Below are 18,752 nucleotides of genomic sequence, written 5' to 3' on the forward strand. Positions count from 1 at the left end.
AAAAAACTAAAAAAAACTAAAAAAGAAAAACTCTTTTTTTTTTTTTTTATTTTTTCTACAATCTTGGCTTTTACTTTTTATTTTATTTTATTTTTATTTTTATTTATTTTTTTCATTGCCTAAATAAACTAAATTTCAATTAAAAAAAACAAAAATTTCCATTACACTTTATTTGGCTCGCGCATGTTGGCGTTGTTGTTGGCGAATCAAGTGCTGGCGTTGTTTACGCTGCAACTTTTGTTGTTTTTGCAAGCGATCTTGGTACTGCTGCTGCTGGAGCCGCAGAGCGCGCATGAGTTTTTGGACCTTGTCGCGTTTGGCGCTTAGCAGTGCCTCTTCTTCTGTGAGGCTGCTGTGCTCTCCGCCAACATCAGTGTCATCTTCTATGTCATATTCATCGGCCAGCTCCATGTCTTCAGGCTCGTCAGGTTCATCCTCGTCTTCCTCATCAAAGTAAAATGGGTCATGGTACCTGCGCAGCACTGCAGAACAATATCGTACATAGTCCCAGCGCATCCATTGTCCATTGGTAGGTGTGGGTGTATACCAGTAGTTTAATGAGACGTTGGGTGCGCCGTCAAGAACGCGCACTTGGTGGTACCACAGCGCAGGAATATATAGCATATCGCCCGGGTTAAGTACTACCCGATACACAAACGCATTTTGAGAGTAAATGTCATTAAATGTGAGTGGGTTGGATGGGTCTACTGTGGGGAATAAAATATGAGGCGTTTTGAACGCGCTTTTACCGCACCCATTTGTGTTGTTTGTGTTGCCATTATTTGGGTTACCACTATTTGTTACTGTTGATGCAGTAGCCGTGGAGGATGGGGTCAAGGCTTCATCTGGCAATGCTCGTGGTGGCGTGTTCATGCTACTATCACCATGGTCATCCACACAATTTTTAGGAGTCTCGCTGCCCGCGGCTTCTTGACCTGTATAAATTTGCATCAAGGAATCTGATTCATTATTTTCCTCAAGTGACATATCTTCGCCATATGACAAGGGCTTGAGGAACCGCTCGTCGAGAGCATATGCGTCTCCTGGGGGTATCAGGTAAAGCTCTTTGGAGCCCGAGACTTGGATGTAAAGGTTTTCGTAATTATCGTTATGAAGACGCGATGTGGTACGGTAGTCTCCGAGCCACAGGTTGACTGCGGCAGGTCCTAGAACGTCTAGGGCTTCATTTGCCCAAGGAATACTGTGCGGCGCGTCGTTGATTAGAGAGGGGAACTCGCGAGGGTAATTATCATTTTGGGACTGCATGTAAAGCACAACATTGTCTGCTGCATCCGTACCGATAGCCGCTTGATTGTTGGTTCCTGATTCAGTCACACTAGTGGGTTGTGCTCCATCATGTGTTGTTGTTGTTGTTGGAGGGTCTGGGTTGCGGAGATGTTTAAGAAAGTCAGTTGCATCCATTTCTGCGACATGAGGTTGCATAAAAGCTGTGTTTCGTAGCCCTGGAGCATCTGCGAGGCCGCTGGGGGTTTGTGCAACGGTGAGTTTTGTTCCCTTGAGGGCTTTATGCATGTACTCGGGATTGGTCCAAAGGTTAAGGGCCTGCAAAGAGTCCGGGAACACGTCTTTAGCCGTGAGTCTGACGGGGACTTGGGCATAAAGCATTTGAGCAAATTTGAGAGATGTCATGGGGCCCTTGTGGACGGCGATGCGGGTTGGATATGTACCGTGTTGGACGTCCATTTGACGAATCAGTCCACGGTGGATGCGGACAGCTGTGCGTGTCAGTGAATCGACTTGGGAGCGAGCTGCTGCTGTAAGGGCTTGTTGTTGGCGGAGTTGATGTTGGAGAAGTTGGATTTCTTTATTGTGGGTGTTGTGGTGGAGTTGATATTGGTTATTGCTATTACTACTAGGGTTGCTATTGCTTGATTTTGCTTTATTGTGGTCTTGATTGTGATTATGGTGGTGATGATGGTGGTGATGATGGTGGTGTTTTGAGGGACTTCGACAAGAACATGATGATGATCGAGATGTTGAAGGAGATGAGCCTTGAGAGGAAAGAGAAGTAGACGAGCTTGGTGATGAGATAGATGTTTTATGAGAGTCTGAGAGGGATTCTTGGGAGTCGATAGAGGTGACTGCAGAGGGTGTTATTGAAGATGTATTGTGAGATTTGTTCGATGACAGATTTTCAGCAATGATACATTCAGACATGTTGAAAAATAAAAATAAAAATAAAAATAAAAATAGGTTTGACTAATACAGTAATAAGACAGAAAAAGGAAGTTGTTGTTGTTTTTTTTTAAAGAGCAGAGCAGAAAGAAGATTATAATGAATATATGAAATGAATATATGAAATGAATATATGAAATGAAAAAAAAAAAATTGAAATTAAAGAGGAAAAAATAAAAAACCACAGGGAATCTCAAATGTTTTATAAGAAAAAACAGGCCAGTTGGAGGTTTTTTTTTTTGTGTATTAAGCTGGGATGTTTTTTTTTTCTTGCAGGTGGTCTGTTTTTTTTTTTTTGGTCTGATTTTGTAAGGAGGAGTTGAATTTATAAAGAAGTTGTAAATGTTTTGGATAGATGGAGTGGGTTAATTTTTTTTTTTTTGAAGAAATTTGCTACAAAAAAAAAAAAAAAAAAAAAAAAACTGGTGAGATTGTGGGAACCCGGAAAATATAACATTTGAAAGACGACCCGAACACGCCACTTTGAGCCCGGGCGAGAAGATGCATCAAAATGGCATTGTGTATTTGTGCAGATACGGTCTTTACGGGGCGCTCACGTGGGAGGCATTAAAATTACTAGCAGGCACAGCCGAGAGATCAACAATGAAACATAATATATATAAGTGTAATACATATATAATGAATATGTAATTAATATGTAATATAAGTGTAATTTAAATGAAATAAAACGTGACATTACATTACATTAAATTACACACTTATTACACAAATATTACACAAATATTACACAAATATTACACAAATATTACACAAATATTACACAATTATTACACAAATATTACACAATTATTACACAATTATTACACAATTATTACACAATTGTTTCATATTATTCACTACCACCAAAAAAAAAAAAATATATATATATATATATATATATATATACAAAATCCAACCGCCGAGGCTGGCCCGCCCCGTCAAAGTCCCGCGCTGGCCGTCGTCGCTCATCGTTCATAGCGGCGCCCCTCCAAACCACCGAAGTTTCTCCACAATCCCCACACACCCATCAACTCTTACCATTGGCCGTTCTCTGCCGTTTTGTCCTAACCAAAAAATTTCAATTTTTTTTTTTTTTTTTTTCATACAAACTCACTACCACCACCACCACCACCACTACCATCTAATTTTTTTTTCTCTCTTTCTTCAAGTGTATATCTTTTTAAAGTCTTTTCTTTCTACCATCCTTTCCTTTTTTTTTTTTTTTTTCTTCCTTTTTTCTTTTTTCTTCTCAATCAATTCATTCATTCATTATTCATTTTTTTTTGTTTTTTTTTGTTTTTTTTTTTCTTCCTGTTATAGTTCACTGTCTCTTCATCTACAATGATCTTTGCTACCTCCCGCTCAGCTTTTGCCCGCGCTTCTGCCATCCGCGCCTCCGCTTTCGCCCCCCGTTTTGCCTCAACTCTCACCATCATTGAGCACGCTGACGGCGCCATTCTGCCGTCCACCTTCAAGACTTTGACCGCTGCTTCCCAGATTGGCGGTCCCGTCACTGCTCTTGTTGCCGGTTCTACAGCCCCAGCCGTCGCTACTGAGGTTGCCAAAATCCCCGGTATTGAAAAAGTCCTTGTTGCTTCTAACGGCGCCTACGACAAGGGTCTCGCCGAGAACTTCTCCGACCTCATTGCATCCACCGTTAAGGATGGCGGCTTCTCCCACGTTCTCGTTTCCTCCTCTGCCTTTGGCAAGAACGTCCTCCCCCGTGTCGGTGCTACCCTCGACGTCCAGCCCATTTCCGATATCATCAAGGTTGCTGGTGAAGACACTTTTGTCCGCCCCATCTACGCCGGTAACGTGATTGCCACTATCAAGTCCACCGACCCTGTCAAGCTCGTCACAGTCCGCTCATCTGCTTTCGAGGCCGCCCCTGCTCCTTCTTCCGGCTCTGCTGCTGTTGAAAACGTTGCCAACGACCCCAATACTCCCTCCCCCACTGAGTGGATCTCTGAGGCTATTGCCAAGAGCGAGCGTCCTGACCTGGGCTCTGCCAGCAAGGTTGTTTCCGGTGGCCGTGGTCTTGCTAACAAGGAGAACTTTGACAAGGTCATTTTCCCCTTTGCTGATGCCATTGGTGCTGCTGTTGGTGCTTCCCGTGCTGCTGTCGACTCTGGCTTTGCCGACAACTCTCTCCAGGTTGGTCAGACCGGTAAGGTTGTTGCTCCCGAGCTTTACATCGCTGTCGGTATTTCTGGTGCCATCCAGCACTTGGCTGGTATGAAGGACTCTAAGACCATTGTTGCTATCAACAAGGACCCTGAAGCCCCCATTTTCCAGGTTGCTGACTACGGTCTTGTTGAGGATCTGTTCAAGGCTGTTCCTGATCTTACTGAGCAGCTTAAGAAATAAGTGCATTTTCTTTTTGAAGAAACGAGATCAACTAAAAAAAATGAAAAAAAAAATTTCCATCCATATACCTCCCCTCACAACCCTTTTTTAATGAAATTAATGAATGAATCTATTTGACTTTTAAAAAACGGCATCTCAATTGCTTATTTATTTTGAATTTAATTGTTTTTTTTTAAGCAATTATATATGTTACAAGTGTATATACTAATAGTATCGTCGTATAGACGTATATCTGACCATTTTAACTGATTGATCGGCCCATTCAAAGCCCTATATTTTTTTTTTTTTTTTTTTTTTTTTTTTGATTTCCATTGGTAATTTCTTTGTGAATGGACTTTTTTTTTTTTCCCCAGAATTAATTGAAATTTTTCTTACGTGATGCAACTGGTTTTTATTTTATTTTATTTTTTTTTTAAAAAAAAGTGTAATTGTAACAAATCTGTTTCTCCCCTCACTAAAATTTTTTTTTTCTTCTTCTTCTATGCACTTTTTTTTTTTTTTTTTTTTTTTTTTTTTTTTCACTCCACCATTTACAAATCACCATTCAAGCATACACTATCGTTATTATTTATTTATTTATTTATTTATATAAAGCATACACTTAACATATACAACTGACCTAATAAAAAAAACATATATACAACCATTCATTTACGTATGGGCTCTCCTCTAATATGAGCCGAATCAAATGGATCCACCGCCGTCATCCAGCCCTCACTGAAGCTGGCGCCTGTAACCCGGGCCATCCAGTCCGCTCCAGTCTCTTCCTAACAATGCTTCTCCACTATATGACTTTATTTCTTTTGTTCACTACGGCTCTTGCTAAACCTCCTGACGCTGGCCGTCAGCGGTACCAACGGATGAACGATTATCAAACAACCATGTCAATTAATAACAAGCACAATAAACAGCAGGCAAATAATCTTCCAGCATCTATTCTACACAATTCAGCCATTTCTCAAAACGCCCTTGCAGCCGTGTCATCCGGCGGTATCAGTTCTCTCATCAGCCCACGTTCAATAGAGGACTTTGAAGTTTCCGATTTCATTCTTGTTTGCTCCATCGACGGCTCTCTGCATGCTCGCGACCGTCAAACAGGCCTTGAGATTTGGTCTATTCCCGGTGAGCGGCCGCTTGCACAAGTCTCTTCGGGTGAAATTTCAAACTGCAACAACAATGGAGAATGTCCAGAACGCGACTTGATTTGGATTGTGGAGCCTCTTGGAGAAGGCAATTTGTTTTACTTTACCCCGGAACTAGGGCTACAACAATTGCCCATCAGCATCAAGGATCTTGTTTTACAATCACCATTTGCGCTACATGGTGACGACAAGATTTATACAGGTAGCCGCCATACAACACTTTTTTCAATTGACTCTGCAACAGGAAAAGTATTAAAAGTTTACGGATCTGGGAAATCCGATCTGGGCAATGCCGAGTGCAAGTTGAAAAATCCACTCAACAATATATTCCGTAAGGATAGTACGGATGAAACAGACTATTATGAAGAAAATGAATATGAAGAAGAAGAAGAAGAAGAGGAAGATTATGTGTTTCCACACATGTCTGCAGACAAGGGCTCTTTTCTCATTGGGCGGACAGGTAAGTTGGAATTAATTTTTTTTTTTTTCCCCTTTTGAAACGAAAAAAAACTCTAACTTTTATAGATTACATGCTTGAGATTCATGGTAAAAATGAGACAATATGGAATGTAACTTACTCGACTTGGGGGCCCAACTCAGTTGATTACGATTTAGTTGCTCAACATTATCGATCGCCAGATAATATCTACGTGACACCTATTTACAACAGTTCAATTTTGGCTCTTTCGACAGATGGACGTAAGAAACCTGCGCAATGGGTGGGGCAGATTTCAACCGTGGCCATTTCAGTGTTTGACGTGTTTCGACCCACCAAGAATAATAATGATGAAGAGGAGGAGCAAGTGGAGAATGATGATTCATTGATTATTTTGCCACAGCCTCTCCACTACAAAAATATGCAGATTGACAGTAAGATTCTGTCAAGCATATATGTACAAAAAACAGCAGATGGTCAATGGTTTGCAATGTCGGGGAGCAATTACCCGTCCCTTGTACATAGTGCTCCTCTTGCACCGTGGTGCTCAGACACGTTTAAGCCGTATGGAAAAGACATTGCGTCAGCAATTATAGGGGTGCACACGCTTGACACCAATAAAGAGGAGCAGCAGCGACAGCAGCGACAGCAGCGACAGCAACAACAGCAGCAGCAACATGAAGATGAGCCGCCTCATGATATTTTGGCTATTGATAGTCCCGAGGCTGATCGATCTAAAAAACGGAAACGGCCGTCTCATTCCGATATTTTAAAGTCATCGCCAATGGCACTTCCTGCACCTTTCCCGAAATACCAGCAGCAGCAGCAGCAACAGCAGCAGGAGCATGCAAGTACAGGGGCTGTTCCTCCAGCACCTGAATCGAAGTTATTCAACTCGATTGTGCGAATTATGGAGAATTTTTTTGCATTTGTGATATTTTTCTTATTGCTTGCTGTAGCGACCAAGATTGGATGGTTCCCCCAGTTGCTACATATTTTTGAAGTGATTAAAGCAACAAATGATTCACTCAAAAGTCAACGAAGGGTTACTTTTGATGAGGAGGGGGAGGAAGGAGGGGAAGAAGAAAGTAAAGAGTATGTCATGCGCGAAAAGGTGAGGTTTGTTGGTATTAGTGAGGCTTCGACTGGGGAAGAGGAAGAAGAAGAGGAAGAAGAAGGAGAAGGAGATGATGATGATGAGGAAGAAGAAGAAAAGGATGGTAGGAAGGATTTGGTTGGGGCTACCACTGCTAGCGAAGAGGTTAGCCATACTCTTGAGAATGAAAAGAGTAATACAACTACAACTACAACTACTACAACTTCACCCAAAAAGGTTGAAATCATTGAGCCTGAAAAGAGCTGGCGGGAAGGATTAGAATCTGCCGACTCTCCAGAAGGTTTGTCAGCGACTGGTGCTCCGAATCCAGGACCCCAATCGCCGGCTGGTCCAGGCACCCATAAACGGCGGAAACGAGGGAGTCGAGGGGGGCGCAATAATAAGAATAAGAAAAAGTATTTACAGAATCAAGAAGCTGAAGAAGGGGGATCCTCTTTGGATGCGATTGATTTGACACCTACACCTTCCTCTGTTGCTTTATCGGAATTGGCATCTCCATCGAGTCCTTTAGTTGTTTCTTCTAATCCATCGTTACCTCCATCGCCTTCTAAAAACATATTACCTATCCAGCCGAGCCAGCTGGTAGTATCTGACAATGTGCTTGGGTACGGCAGTCACGGGACGGTTGTATTGAAGGGAGAGTTTGAGAACCGGGAGGTTGCAGTAAAGCGGATGCTGCTTGAGTTTTACGATGTTGCGTCACATGAGGTTTCATTGCTTCAGGAAAGCGATGACCATCCTAATGTGATTCGGTATTATTGCAAGCAGCAGAGCGAACGGTTTCTGTATATTGCATTGGAGCTGTGTCCTGGTACACTTGAGGATATGATTGAAAAACGGTTTATGTCAGCACCTCGGATAGAGTACCAAACAGCTGAGGATGAGCGCGAAGGAGGGAAGAAGAGTTTACAGCAACAACAACAGCAACAGATGAGTGAATTGGCGAGTGTTATGACGCCAGTTCAGATCATGTACCAGATTGCGAGCGGCGTGCAACATTTGCATTCGCTTAAGATTGTGCATCGAGATTTGAAGCCGCAGAATATTCTTGTTGCACCTACACGGTTAAAGCGTGGTGGGGGTAGTTGCAGTGCGAACAATAGTTCGACTTTTAGTATGGTAGGTGGCAACAGTGGCAGTAGCAGCAATAGCAATAGCAACATCAACATCAACATCAACAACAAGGGGAGTGGTCCAGTTAGAATGCTGATATCGGACTTTGGGTTGTGCAAACGACTTGAGGGTGACCAGTCTAGTTTCCGGACGACGACTGCTCAGGCGGCAGGGACGTCTGGGTGGCGTGCACCAGAGTTGTTGATTGATGATCCTGAGGGGATGATTTATGGAGCCAGCACTTTTGCTAGTAGTAATAATAATAAGGGCAAGGGAGGAGATGATGAGCAAGGAGGAGGTGGTGGTGGTGGTACTAATAATAGTCAACATAACCGGTCATCATCTGAGCCGATAGTGATTGATACATTATCTAATCGGCGGGCCACTCGTGCGATTGATATATTTTCTCTTGGGTGTGTGTTTTACTACATTTTATCTGGAGGGCAGCATCCGTTTGGAGACAAGATTTTACGAGAGGCCAACATTGTGCAAAATAGTTTTAGTCTTGAGTATTTGGATTCGAGGATAGCTGCGGCTACGGAGGCTGCTATGAAGATGGAGATGAAAACTAAGATGAAGATGAAGATAGAGGAAGGTGATGGGATTTTTGAAGGGTTTGAAGATGCTGTTGAAGCTCGGGACTTGATTTCACGGATGATTTCACGGAATCCACGGGAGCGTCCGGATGCCAATATGGTATTGCAACATCCGTTATTTTGGAGTTTAGGGAAACGGTTAGATTTTTTGTTGAAGGTATCTGATCGGTTTGAGGGGGAGAGTCGGGACCCCGCATCAGCGTTACTTGTTGAGGTTGAACGGGATGCAGCGCGAGTTGTTGGTAGAGACTGGCATGCACGGCTGGGGACTGATTTTGTGGAGAATCTGGGCAAGTACCGCAAGTACCACGGAGACCGGGTATCAGATTTGTTACGAGCTATGCGGAACAAGTCTCATCACTTTAACGACTTGCCTAGTGGGTTAAAAGAGCGGATGAGTCCGTATCCGGAGGGGTATGTAAGGTTTTTCTTAAGGCGGTTCCCATATTTGTTGATGGCAGTGTATGAGATGGTGAAACGTAATTTGGCAGAGGAGGATATGTTTAAGCCGTTTTTCACGGGGGCGGTTGTTTAGAAATAAATAAAAAAGAAAAGTATTATATATAAATAAATATAAATATAAATATTATAATAATAATTATATTATGATATAGTGGTAGCTTACTAATGGAGAGGAGATTAAATCAGGGTTTAGGGTTTCTTTTTTTTTTGGGGGGGGGGGGAGGGCTGGAAGAGGCCTCTTTTGGCCAGTGCAGATGAAGCGACCCCTTTTTGGTTGCCCCGCAAAAAAAAAAAAAAAAAAAAATTGAAAAAAAGTAAAAAAAGTAAAAAAAAAGTTTAAAAGCCGATGATGCGGCCACAAAATAGAAAAAATAAAAAAAAATAAAAAAAAATAAAATAAAAAAAAATAAAAAAAAATAAAATAAAATAAAATAAAATAAAATTTCCCCAAAGCAGCTTGTGATTTGTCAGTCTTTTATTTTATTTTTATTTTTTTAAAACACTACTAATTACTACTATTATATATATACTATATAGAAAAAAGGCCTGTGGAGAAAAATTTCAGTGCGGGGTTACAAATTTATTTATTTTTTTTTATTTTATTTGGCCTTTTTTTTTTTTTTTTTTTTTTTTTTTCTGAAGAAAGACAAGGTGTGATGATATCCAATGGAACGTGACAAAAATAAAATAAAATAAAAATAAAAATAAATTATATGGAACATCGGACATTAACAAAAAAAAAAAAAAAAAAAAAAAAGAATTTACAAATCGGATATAAATATATATAAAGAATAAAACAAAAAAATAATAACAAGTAAAAAAAAAAAAAAAAACATTAAAATTAAAATAAAAAAAAAAATAAAAAAAAAAAATCTGAGCTGGATTAAAAGAAAGTAAGAAAGTAAGAAAATAAAAAAGAATCCTTTTTTTTTTTTAGAAAGAGAAAAAAAAATTAAAAAAAAATAAAAAATTTCCTTGTTTATTATATAGACGATTATCACGATATACAACAAACTTTTAAATTTTTTTTTTTTTGTCCGTACCGTTCCGTGTAGGTGTTATTTATTTTTTGTTGGTTCGAAAAAGCCGTCACTGTCCTCTTTTTTTTTTTTTTTTTTTTTTTTTTTTTTTTTTTTTTTTTTTTTTTTTTTTTTTTATTAATTTTCAATCCTTCCATTTGGTCTTCTTTTTAATATCTTCATTTTTTAATTTTTTTATTTTATTTTTATTTATTTTTTTAATTATTTTTATTCTTTAATATTTAAAAACTTTTTTTTTTTTTTTTTTTTTTTTCTCATCCAAATGCTCAAATCTCCAGATCCAATAACAACAACAACAACAAAATCAAATTCATCTCCTTCAGATTCCGGCCAAATAATCCCCCCACAAAAAGGCCAAACAACATCATCATTATCATCATCAGTCGTCACCACAACAGACGTCTTTAACTCTTTAAACGTCTTGCGATCTATCCAGTCTAAATCTCAGGCAGCTGCCATGAGAGCTGCCATTTCTCGTGATAGATCTCTTTCTTCGTCTTCTTCTTCATCATCATCTTCTTCATCATCATCTTCATCATCAGCATCATCTTTATCCCCACAAAATCCAATCTCTAATCAATCACTACAAAACACTTCTTCTTCTTCTTCTTCTTCTTCTTCTTCTTCATCTTCTTCAACATCCATGTCGTCAAGTTCCCCCCAATCTTCTATTTCAGCCCTTTCTCCAATGTCTTCTTCTTCATCATCATCAACATCTACCGCTACTACTACTACTACTACTACTACTAATACTACTACATCCTCTTTAAACCAACAAAACCCTCCATCTTCATCCTCCCTACAAGACATTTTAGTAGCAGGTGTCCGCCTAGATGAATACCACCCAACACTTAACACTGGTCTTTCTGATATTCGTATCCAAACAGTCATTCTTGAAAATCCCATTGTAAGAGCCCTGATTGTCCCTGAATGTGACATGGAAGCCCGTCGCAGATGTATGGCTTTGCTTTCTAAAATCCTTTTAGCTGCTGCCCCAGTTCTCCATGCAATTTCATCTTTTGGATCCTCAGATTCTTCTTCTACTTCTTCTTTGGACAAAGATTCAAACTCTTCTAACAATCCACCTCCTCCTTCACCAGGCCCTGATGCCTATCATTCACAAACAAAATCCAAAGTCGAGCAGTACAACATTGTCATTTCTATGATTGCTAAAACAAACCCTGCAAATGATCTCGTTCTCTTTTGGCTTGCCCATTTCCTTCAAAACCTTGAACGTGAAATCTCAGCTCTTTGTCCAAACCTTCCTCTTCTTCCTAAACCAATCTTACACCCACGTCAACAACATTCTTCTACTGACTCATCCATATCCCCTCCATCCGATTCCTCCTCATCCCATGCATCTCCCAACACACTAAAAAGTCACCCCGCATCAGACCCCCTCGCAGTATCGGAATCTCTCGCTCATATGCCTACTGCTGCTCTTTATGCAAAACTCCTCCGTGCTAAAAACATCATTCAAGATCTAGCGGACCGTATCCAAGGCGCAGTTTGCATGGTTTTCTGGGAATCTTGGGATGATGCTTATGAACTTGTTGCCGAGGTCGTTGGAGCTGAAATTATCGCCCAAACAGAACGCGGCCGCATCTTTCGTCCCTCTGGGAATGCTGCTCTTTATATTAATAGGAAAAAGCTTCAACTTAGAGAACAAGAACGTCGTAAACAACGTCTTCACATTGCTGAAAAACGAAAACTTCAACTGGCTGCTGCTGCTGCTGCTGCTGCCGCTGCCGCTGCCGCTGCTGTTTCTATCCCTGCAAATGTCAAGCAAATGTCGCGTGCTGCTACATTGGCTCGCAACAACTCTGAAGTCCTTATTCCATTAAAACCCCCCGCTTCCTCCTCCACAAGTACTGGTCAAAGTACCCAAATCACCACTACCAAATCTCTCGGTACCTCCACAAATACATGTAAGGCTGTCAACAACAACAACCCTGACGACATTTCTTCCATTACCACCGCTCCAACCGGTTCTGAGGCAACCCAACATCACCATCCGGGTGGGGGCCCGTTTTCCCCCCTACTGTCCCCCCCAGATACTGCCTACTTTGAGCCCCTCACAAAGTTCCGTCTTAACATGCATGACAATCCCCACCTGTGTCAGATCCCCATCAAGTCACCAGATGACTCTGCCGATCTTGAAAGTGCAATTTCCTCAACATCTTCAACTGTCCCAACACCAGAAAATGATGACTATCTTCCAAGTCCTTCTGCTCCTCCTCTACGCTTAAATAAAAAACAACAACAACCTAAACAACCTAAGCAACCCAAGCAACCCAAGCAACCAAAACAATCAAAACAGAAACAAACTTCTGCATCTCCTATAGAGGCCGAAACGGACGATATCATCATTCTGGGTGAAGCTACTGCTGCCAAATCCACTACTACTACACTGAAAAAGACTACAAAGAAATCTACAAAGTCTTCCTCTTCTCCTAAAAAGAAATCTTCTCGTAAAACTGCCTCTCCTCCTTCTACTCAAGAAACTGCTCCTGAAAAATCATGGCCTTTTAAACTCTCGGCTGCACCAGCTGACCCAGTTGCATCCTCTTCAAAAGGTGCTACCCCTCTTTCAAACACCTCATCTGCATCATCAAATCTTTTCCCTCACATTCCACCTCTCATTGACAGTTCCGAGCTGGATGACCTCATTAATGGCATCCACATGCCGGATTTCAGCAACCACTTTGGAACTTCCACCAATATTGGCGAGTTGCAACTAGAAATGCACGAGCGCCATACTCAGGCATCAGACTTTGAAAGTGTGCTGGAAGACTTGCGTCAACCCACAGCCCCCATGCACTCTGCAGGCAAAGCTTTCATGTCTTCGGCTCTCGATAAACCTTCCCATAAATCAAGTAATAATGTTCCTCCACCGCCACAGGCTGGACCTTCAAAGCGCGGATTTTTCCAGTTGGACAACTCGTCCTTGTCACAACTTGGCCATCACACTTCAGACGAATTCTCCTATCTCCGCAAACGTATCCGTTTGCTAGAAGAAATGGAAGACCAAGAAAATAGTATGAGTCCAATGCCTGAAAACAAATCAGTTTCTCCCATTGCTTCTTCTTCTAATAACTCGGCTGCTCCTTCAAATAATGGAGCAACCAGACGGACTTCCAGCTCAAGCAGTTCTGGTGCTCCAACCCCAGGCCGCCGTGAAAGCTCCTTTTCAGGGACCGCAGGGAAAATCATTTGGGACCAACTGCGAGTCTCAACACCAGTGACTTCCACTACTACAGTCAAAGTGCCCATGCGTATGCGTGGACCTGACCATACTTCAGGCGATCATTTTGCCTCTCCCCCAAATGGCATACCTTTGTTTAAGACTTCTTCTGCTCAAAACTTGACCAATTGTATTAACCCAAGCAAAGACGATCTTGCAGACACTGACAATCCTTTGGAATTCGGAAATAGCATTGTTTGGTAATAGTAGTAGTAGTAGTGATGTTTTCTTTTAACGATAACTATTCTTAACGTTTTGTTCTTTCTTTCGTAAATTTATAATGAATTGGTTCGTTTTTTTTTGTTAGTTATTTTGTATATTGAATTGAAATAAAATGAGATGAAATGAAATGAAAATTTTTTAAGAGAATAGAGAGAATGAATATATAAAAGGAAAGAAAATAGGTGTACAAAAAAAAAAACTAAAGAAAGAGCTTTATATAACGGCGCATTCTCGGAATCAAAAGATGATGATGGCATTTTTTTTTTTTAACTATGAACCGATTTGAAACCGGCAATTTCCAAATCTTTGTTCGATTCTGGGGTATCCAAAATTTAATTATTGAAAAAAAAAAAAAAAAAACTATATCTACCCTAACCCTGTAATTAATTTTTTTTTTATTATTATTTTTTTTTTTTCCAACCCTCCATTCCTTCAAAATATCCAAACATCACAATGACAGCTCAACCCACATCTGATACCACAGCAGAGCAGGACTCGTTTGCTGTCACTCTAATTAAAGCAATTCCCAAATCTCCCTACGATGATCTTGGCCTGTACCAACAAATCCTTAGCAACCGTACAGCCCTTGGCGGCCGGCTTTTCATCGATCTCATGGCCGCAGACATTGTTGCACTCTCACCACAATCTCCCTCAGACCCGTTCCCGTTCGAGACCTGGAACACCCTTTACCCTCCCCAAAATAAGGCTGGTCTAACCCGCCTGCTTCAAACAATTGAAAATAATACCCCCACAGGTACACGTGCAGCTTCCCTCATCTATTACCTCTTCCTCGACTACCCACAAAGCCTGCTCCCCCCAGGTGAATCGCTCGCCAAATACTACGCAGAAGTTACTGATCTCCCGCAGGCTTACCTGCACCTTGTTCAAGGACTGCATGCGCTTGATACACGTGATTATGTTCGTGGGCTTGCTGCGCTTGCCGACCCTGACATTGTGCCGAGTTACACAGAGCAAATAGTGGCTGCCTTTATCCGTGCGCAAACTCAATCTGCATCAATCCACACTTCTACAGCAGCAGCTGCTGCTGCTTCGGCTGCTGCCAAAAGAGAGGAGTCAGTGAACTCTGACAATAGTACGTTTCTGACAGGCGGATACTCGCTGGCCATTGCATACATGACTGCAAAAGCACCTCAGATTGTGACACAGCCCGTCATTGAGGCCTACGTCAAAGTCTTGTGCCAAACATCACTCTACGCAGCTCTTGACTTTATTCGATGTGTCGACGACATCAGTCCAAGCAAAGAACAAGCTGAACCTTTGGCTTCGCGTGATCCTTATGACGATATTAGTGCCAAAACTGCATTGCTCAAAGTCATGATTGATTCGGTATTAGTTTTTAAACATTCTCCCAAGAGTTCGTTGCAATCACCTTCCAAGCGGCTCTTTAAAGCTGCTCCTATGGCCTGGCGGTTTGCCAACCTTCCCTTTTCTGTCACAGAGTCTCGTACTGTCGCCACTATTCTACTCAATATAGTCACACTTAGCAATTTGACAACTTCAACAGAAAGCAGCAGCTTTACTTTGAAAAATAATTTGGAACGAGCTAGCATGGCAAAAGATATCTTGCTATTACGCGCGCTGCATACTGGAGAAACTGACCTTGCTGTCAAAGTGGCTGCACTTGGAGGTTCGTCACGGTCTGGTATTACAAAGACTAATGGAAAGTACGGTGAGTTAGACTTTAGTGATTTGGCTCGCGGTGTGGAAATATGGGACAATGGCGAGTAATGGGAAACTGTGTGTGTATAATATTTACTTAAAATGGCAATATAGAATGATTCGCTACCATCAGATTGTTGGTTTAAAAAAAAAATTCTCTTCTTGTAACTCTTTTCTTTTTTTTCTTTCTTTCTTTCTTTTTTGTTAAAAAAAATACTCTTCAATTGATATTGCTTTTTTCCAAAATGTCTTGTGAAAAAGCTCAATTAGATGCGTTAATTCGTGCTATTCTTCCAGACAAAAACTCTACAGCAGAAATGCCCTATATTGCCATCAACCTTACTCATGACCGTTTCCTTGAATGGTACACCAAAACGCTAGAATATTTTGCACAAACAGGAACAAACAGTCATGGTGCCGGATGCTTTAACGAAATTCTGGAGTCTCAACTCAACGATACCGATAGTTGTACAACTCTTCACGATCCAGACCCCTATGATACCGCAACAGGAATAACAATAACTGGAAAACTAGACTACTCCTCTTCAACCCTTGAGCTCGGAACTGTGGTCCCTGCTGCAAGACGTGAACTTGATCTGCGAATGTACGACGTCTTTAAACGCTATGTCGAAATGTCTGTGGCAGGAGATTCCTCCATTGCTGCCGTGGTAAGACTTCACCGGCCTTCTTCCGGTGCTCTCCGCTGTCGCAGTTTATTAGCATGGGTGGAGCGTCATTCGGCAGCCCCACTGACAAATTCCCCATACGGAGGTCATTTGGGTGGGTTTGACACTGGCAGAAGACTAGGCTCGGTGTCATCGCTGGACTCATTTTCTTCATGCTCGCTAGGCGGTGTTCACTCTAGAAGAAGCGGAGGTGGAGACGGAGGCAGGAACGAAGTCAGAGGAAAAGACAGTGATGAGCGTACAGCAGCTTTGACGGTTACGGTAATGGGGGGAAGCACTGGGAGAAATGGGAGAAATATTTGGCACCGGGTGGCAGGCCGGGTACAGGAGTGGAGCCGTGCGGCTGTGAGCAAGGTTTCTGGCAACATGGCAGGCGCGGCTTCGCTTATGACGAAGTGTATTTCTTTATTTTTTGAGCCCGATGAAAAGGGTTCCATTTGGTGTATATACATGTATATATATTGGCAAGGTATTCTAACTTTTTTCTTTTTTTTTTTTCTTCTTCTTCTTCTTCTTCTTCTTCTTCTTTTAGTGCTTTTCTCTATCATTGTGGGGTTTGTGACGTTGATTATGGTTGTTTTTACAGTTAAATTGGAGCAACTTCTTTGGACAAGTATTCAGGCTTTGCCAACGAACCAGAAGGGCAAAGTATTTGTGTTTAGTCTTTCACTTTTTATTCAGCTAGCTCCTGTTGCTGTTGCATTGTTTCTTGGGATTATACGGGGGACTGTACATTCATTTTCAGAAGGTGATGGTCCTGTGTTTGTTGCGGCTGTGCTGATGGTTTGTTTATTTGTAATTCCGTTGCTCCAGCTAGCCATTTTTTACTTGTATGGTAAGATTTTTGAAGTCCCCAAGAAGTTTTTTATGAGTTGATTTTTTTTTTATTTTTTTATTTTATAGAAATGAGGAAAAAAAGGAGTTTCAAATAATCAAATGATTATTATGGGAAATGAGGAGAGAAAAAAATAAAATAAAATAAATAGTTTGTAAATGATTATTTTATTATTCTAATTTCCATTTTAGGGAAATTAAAGAAAAAATCCTCAAAATGATTTTAAAATAAATTTAAAAAAAAAATAAAAATAATTTTCTTTCCCTCAAATCCCCAAAATCAATTTTTTTTTTTTTTTTTTGCAAACTAATCATTTTCCTCAAATTCTTATTAAATCCACTTGCATATTATTAATTAATTAATTAAATTAAATTAAATCCTCACCCAAATGAACTTAAATGAACTGCTTGAATTAGATAACCTCATCTGCACCGTCCTCATTCACAAGTACCGGGGCTCCAACATTGAGGCTGTCACGATTGCCGGGTCTTCTGCCCAACAAGCAGTTTTGTTCACCACGTGGCGTTCTCACACCATTTCTTATTTTCATGAAGAGTTTCAATTTACTTCGGAAAACTTCCCCTTTTTAAATCTCTTGCTTTCTTTTCAACAGCCCAACCCTCTTCCTCATTATTATTATAATCATTATTATCATCATCATCTGCACCAGCTCGAAAACCAAATGTACCCCCTGTTTATGAGGTATCTTGCACTAACACTACATGGACCTCAAACACAAACTGTAGTTGATGCAGCTTGTAAATATGCAGCACAGGCTCCGCTGGGATTCAAGTGCGCGCACGTGTTTAGGTACCTTGAGGAGCACTATCTGGGGTCGCTCATGAGGCCGGGTGTTGAAAAAGAAGAAGAAGAAAATGATGATGATGATGATAATGATAATGATAATCATGATAATCATGATAATGATAATGATGAAACCAGTGATTGTGAATCATTGAAGAAAACTGTAACCACAGACTTTGAGAAAATACAACAAGTGGTGATGCCGGGCACTGGAGTTATAGGGTGGTTGCGCAGAGTACTTGAGCAATGGCGCAGAATGAGTAACCGAATTAATTCCACTATAGATTTGCGCCAATTGATGTTTAATCTTTTGTTTAGTAAGCGTGTTTACAAAGACTTGAATTTGGTTCAGTTAACAATTCAGTTAACAATTTTTTTTTTTTTTCCCCTCCCTAGGAATCACTACTATACTGGTTACAATAATGGGTATACAACTCCTCACAATCTTGGAAATGAACTTGTATGCATGTACCGCTAAGTGGCCGCCACGCTGGAGGGTCTGGTTATTTCTTTTCGCCTTGTTGCTACAGATTGTTCCATTGATACGCTTTGTCGAAACTAGATTAAAAGCAGCAGCAGCAGCAGCAGCAGCAGCAGCAGCAGCAGCAACTCAGACAAGCAGTAGATGGCAATTGTTACTGGCCCGTTACGTAGGATTGTCATTGATGGTGGGGCTCGGAGAATTGGCGGTTTGTAAATTTTATACCCAAAAACAATATTGAAAAGAAATAGTCCATCAAGATTTCATCAAAAGTCTTAAATAAATCATTTTTTTATATATATATTTAATAAGTAATGTATATATAATTTTT

At 40.8% G+C, this 18,752-nt stretch overlaps 7 protein-coding genes across 7 annotated transcripts; 6 read left to right on the forward strand and 1 right to left on the reverse strand.

Moving 5' to 3' along the window:
- Positions 1-168: 168 nt before the first annotated feature.
- On the reverse strand, positions 169-2,178 carry SAPINGB_P003877 (uncharacterized protein; the record flags this gene model as incomplete). Its single annotated transcript, XM_031998592.1, has 1 exon — positions 169-2,178. One exon carries the CDS (start codon positions 2,176-2,178, stop codon positions 169-171), a length of 2,010 nt encoding a protein of 669 aa, XP_031854483.1.
- Positions 2,179-3,537: 1,359 nt separating this feature from the next.
- SAPINGB_P003878 (uncharacterized protein) lies at positions 3,538-4,563 on the forward strand (the record flags this gene model as incomplete). Its single annotated transcript, XM_031998593.1, has 1 exon — positions 3,538-4,563. One exon carries the CDS (start codon positions 3,538-3,540, stop codon positions 4,561-4,563), a length of 1,026 nt encoding a protein of 341 aa, XP_031854484.1.
- Positions 4,564-5,237: 674 nt separating this feature from the next.
- SAPINGB_P003879 (uncharacterized protein) lies at positions 5,238-9,502 on the forward strand (the record flags this gene model as incomplete). Its single annotated transcript, XM_031998594.1, has 2 exons — positions 5,238-6,165; positions 6,231-9,502. The coding sequence occupies 2 exons, from the start codon at positions 5,238-5,240 to the stop codon at positions 9,500-9,502; spliced, it is 4,200 nt and encodes a 1,399-aa protein (XP_031854485.1).
- Positions 9,503-10,731: 1,229 nt separating this feature from the next.
- On the forward strand, positions 10,732-13,917 carry SAPINGB_P003880 (uncharacterized protein; the record flags this gene model as incomplete). Its single annotated transcript, XM_031998595.1, has 1 exon — positions 10,732-13,917. One exon carries the CDS (start codon positions 10,732-10,734, stop codon positions 13,915-13,917), a length of 3,186 nt encoding a protein of 1,061 aa, XP_031854486.1.
- Positions 13,918-14,388: 471 nt separating this feature from the next.
- SAPINGB_P003881 (uncharacterized protein) lies at positions 14,389-15,684 on the forward strand (the record flags this gene model as incomplete). The annotated part of the gene is made up of 1 exon (XM_031998596.1): positions 14,389-15,684. The coding sequence occupies one exon, from the start codon at positions 14,389-14,391 to the stop codon at positions 15,682-15,684; it is 1,296 nt and encodes a 431-aa protein (XP_031854487.1).
- A 176-nt stretch (positions 15,685-15,860) lies between these two features.
- On the forward strand, positions 15,861-17,177 carry SAPINGB_P003882 (uncharacterized protein; the record flags this gene model as incomplete). The annotated part of the gene is made up of 2 exons (XM_031998597.1): positions 15,861-16,698; positions 16,834-17,177. 2 exons carry the CDS (start codon positions 15,861-15,863, stop codon positions 17,175-17,177), a joined length of 1,182 nt encoding a protein of 393 aa, XP_031854488.1.
- Positions 17,178-17,524: 347 nt separating this feature from the next.
- SAPINGB_P003883 (uncharacterized protein) lies at positions 17,525-18,418 on the forward strand (the record flags this gene model as incomplete). The annotated part of the gene is made up of 2 exons (XM_031998598.1): positions 17,525-18,291; positions 18,337-18,418. 2 exons carry the CDS (start codon positions 17,525-17,527, stop codon positions 18,416-18,418), a joined length of 849 nt encoding a protein of 282 aa, XP_031854489.1.
- Between the last annotated feature and the right edge of the window lie 334 nt (positions 18,419-18,752).

The sequence above is a fragment of the Magnusiomyces paraingens genome, assembly GCF_902498895.1.
Source record: "Magnusiomyces paraingens strain CBS 517.90 genome assembly, contig: contig3, whole genome shotgun sequence".
Lineage (NCBI taxonomy): Eukaryota > Fungi > Ascomycota > Dipodascomycetes > Dipodascales > Dipodascaceae > Magnusiomyces > Magnusiomyces paraingens.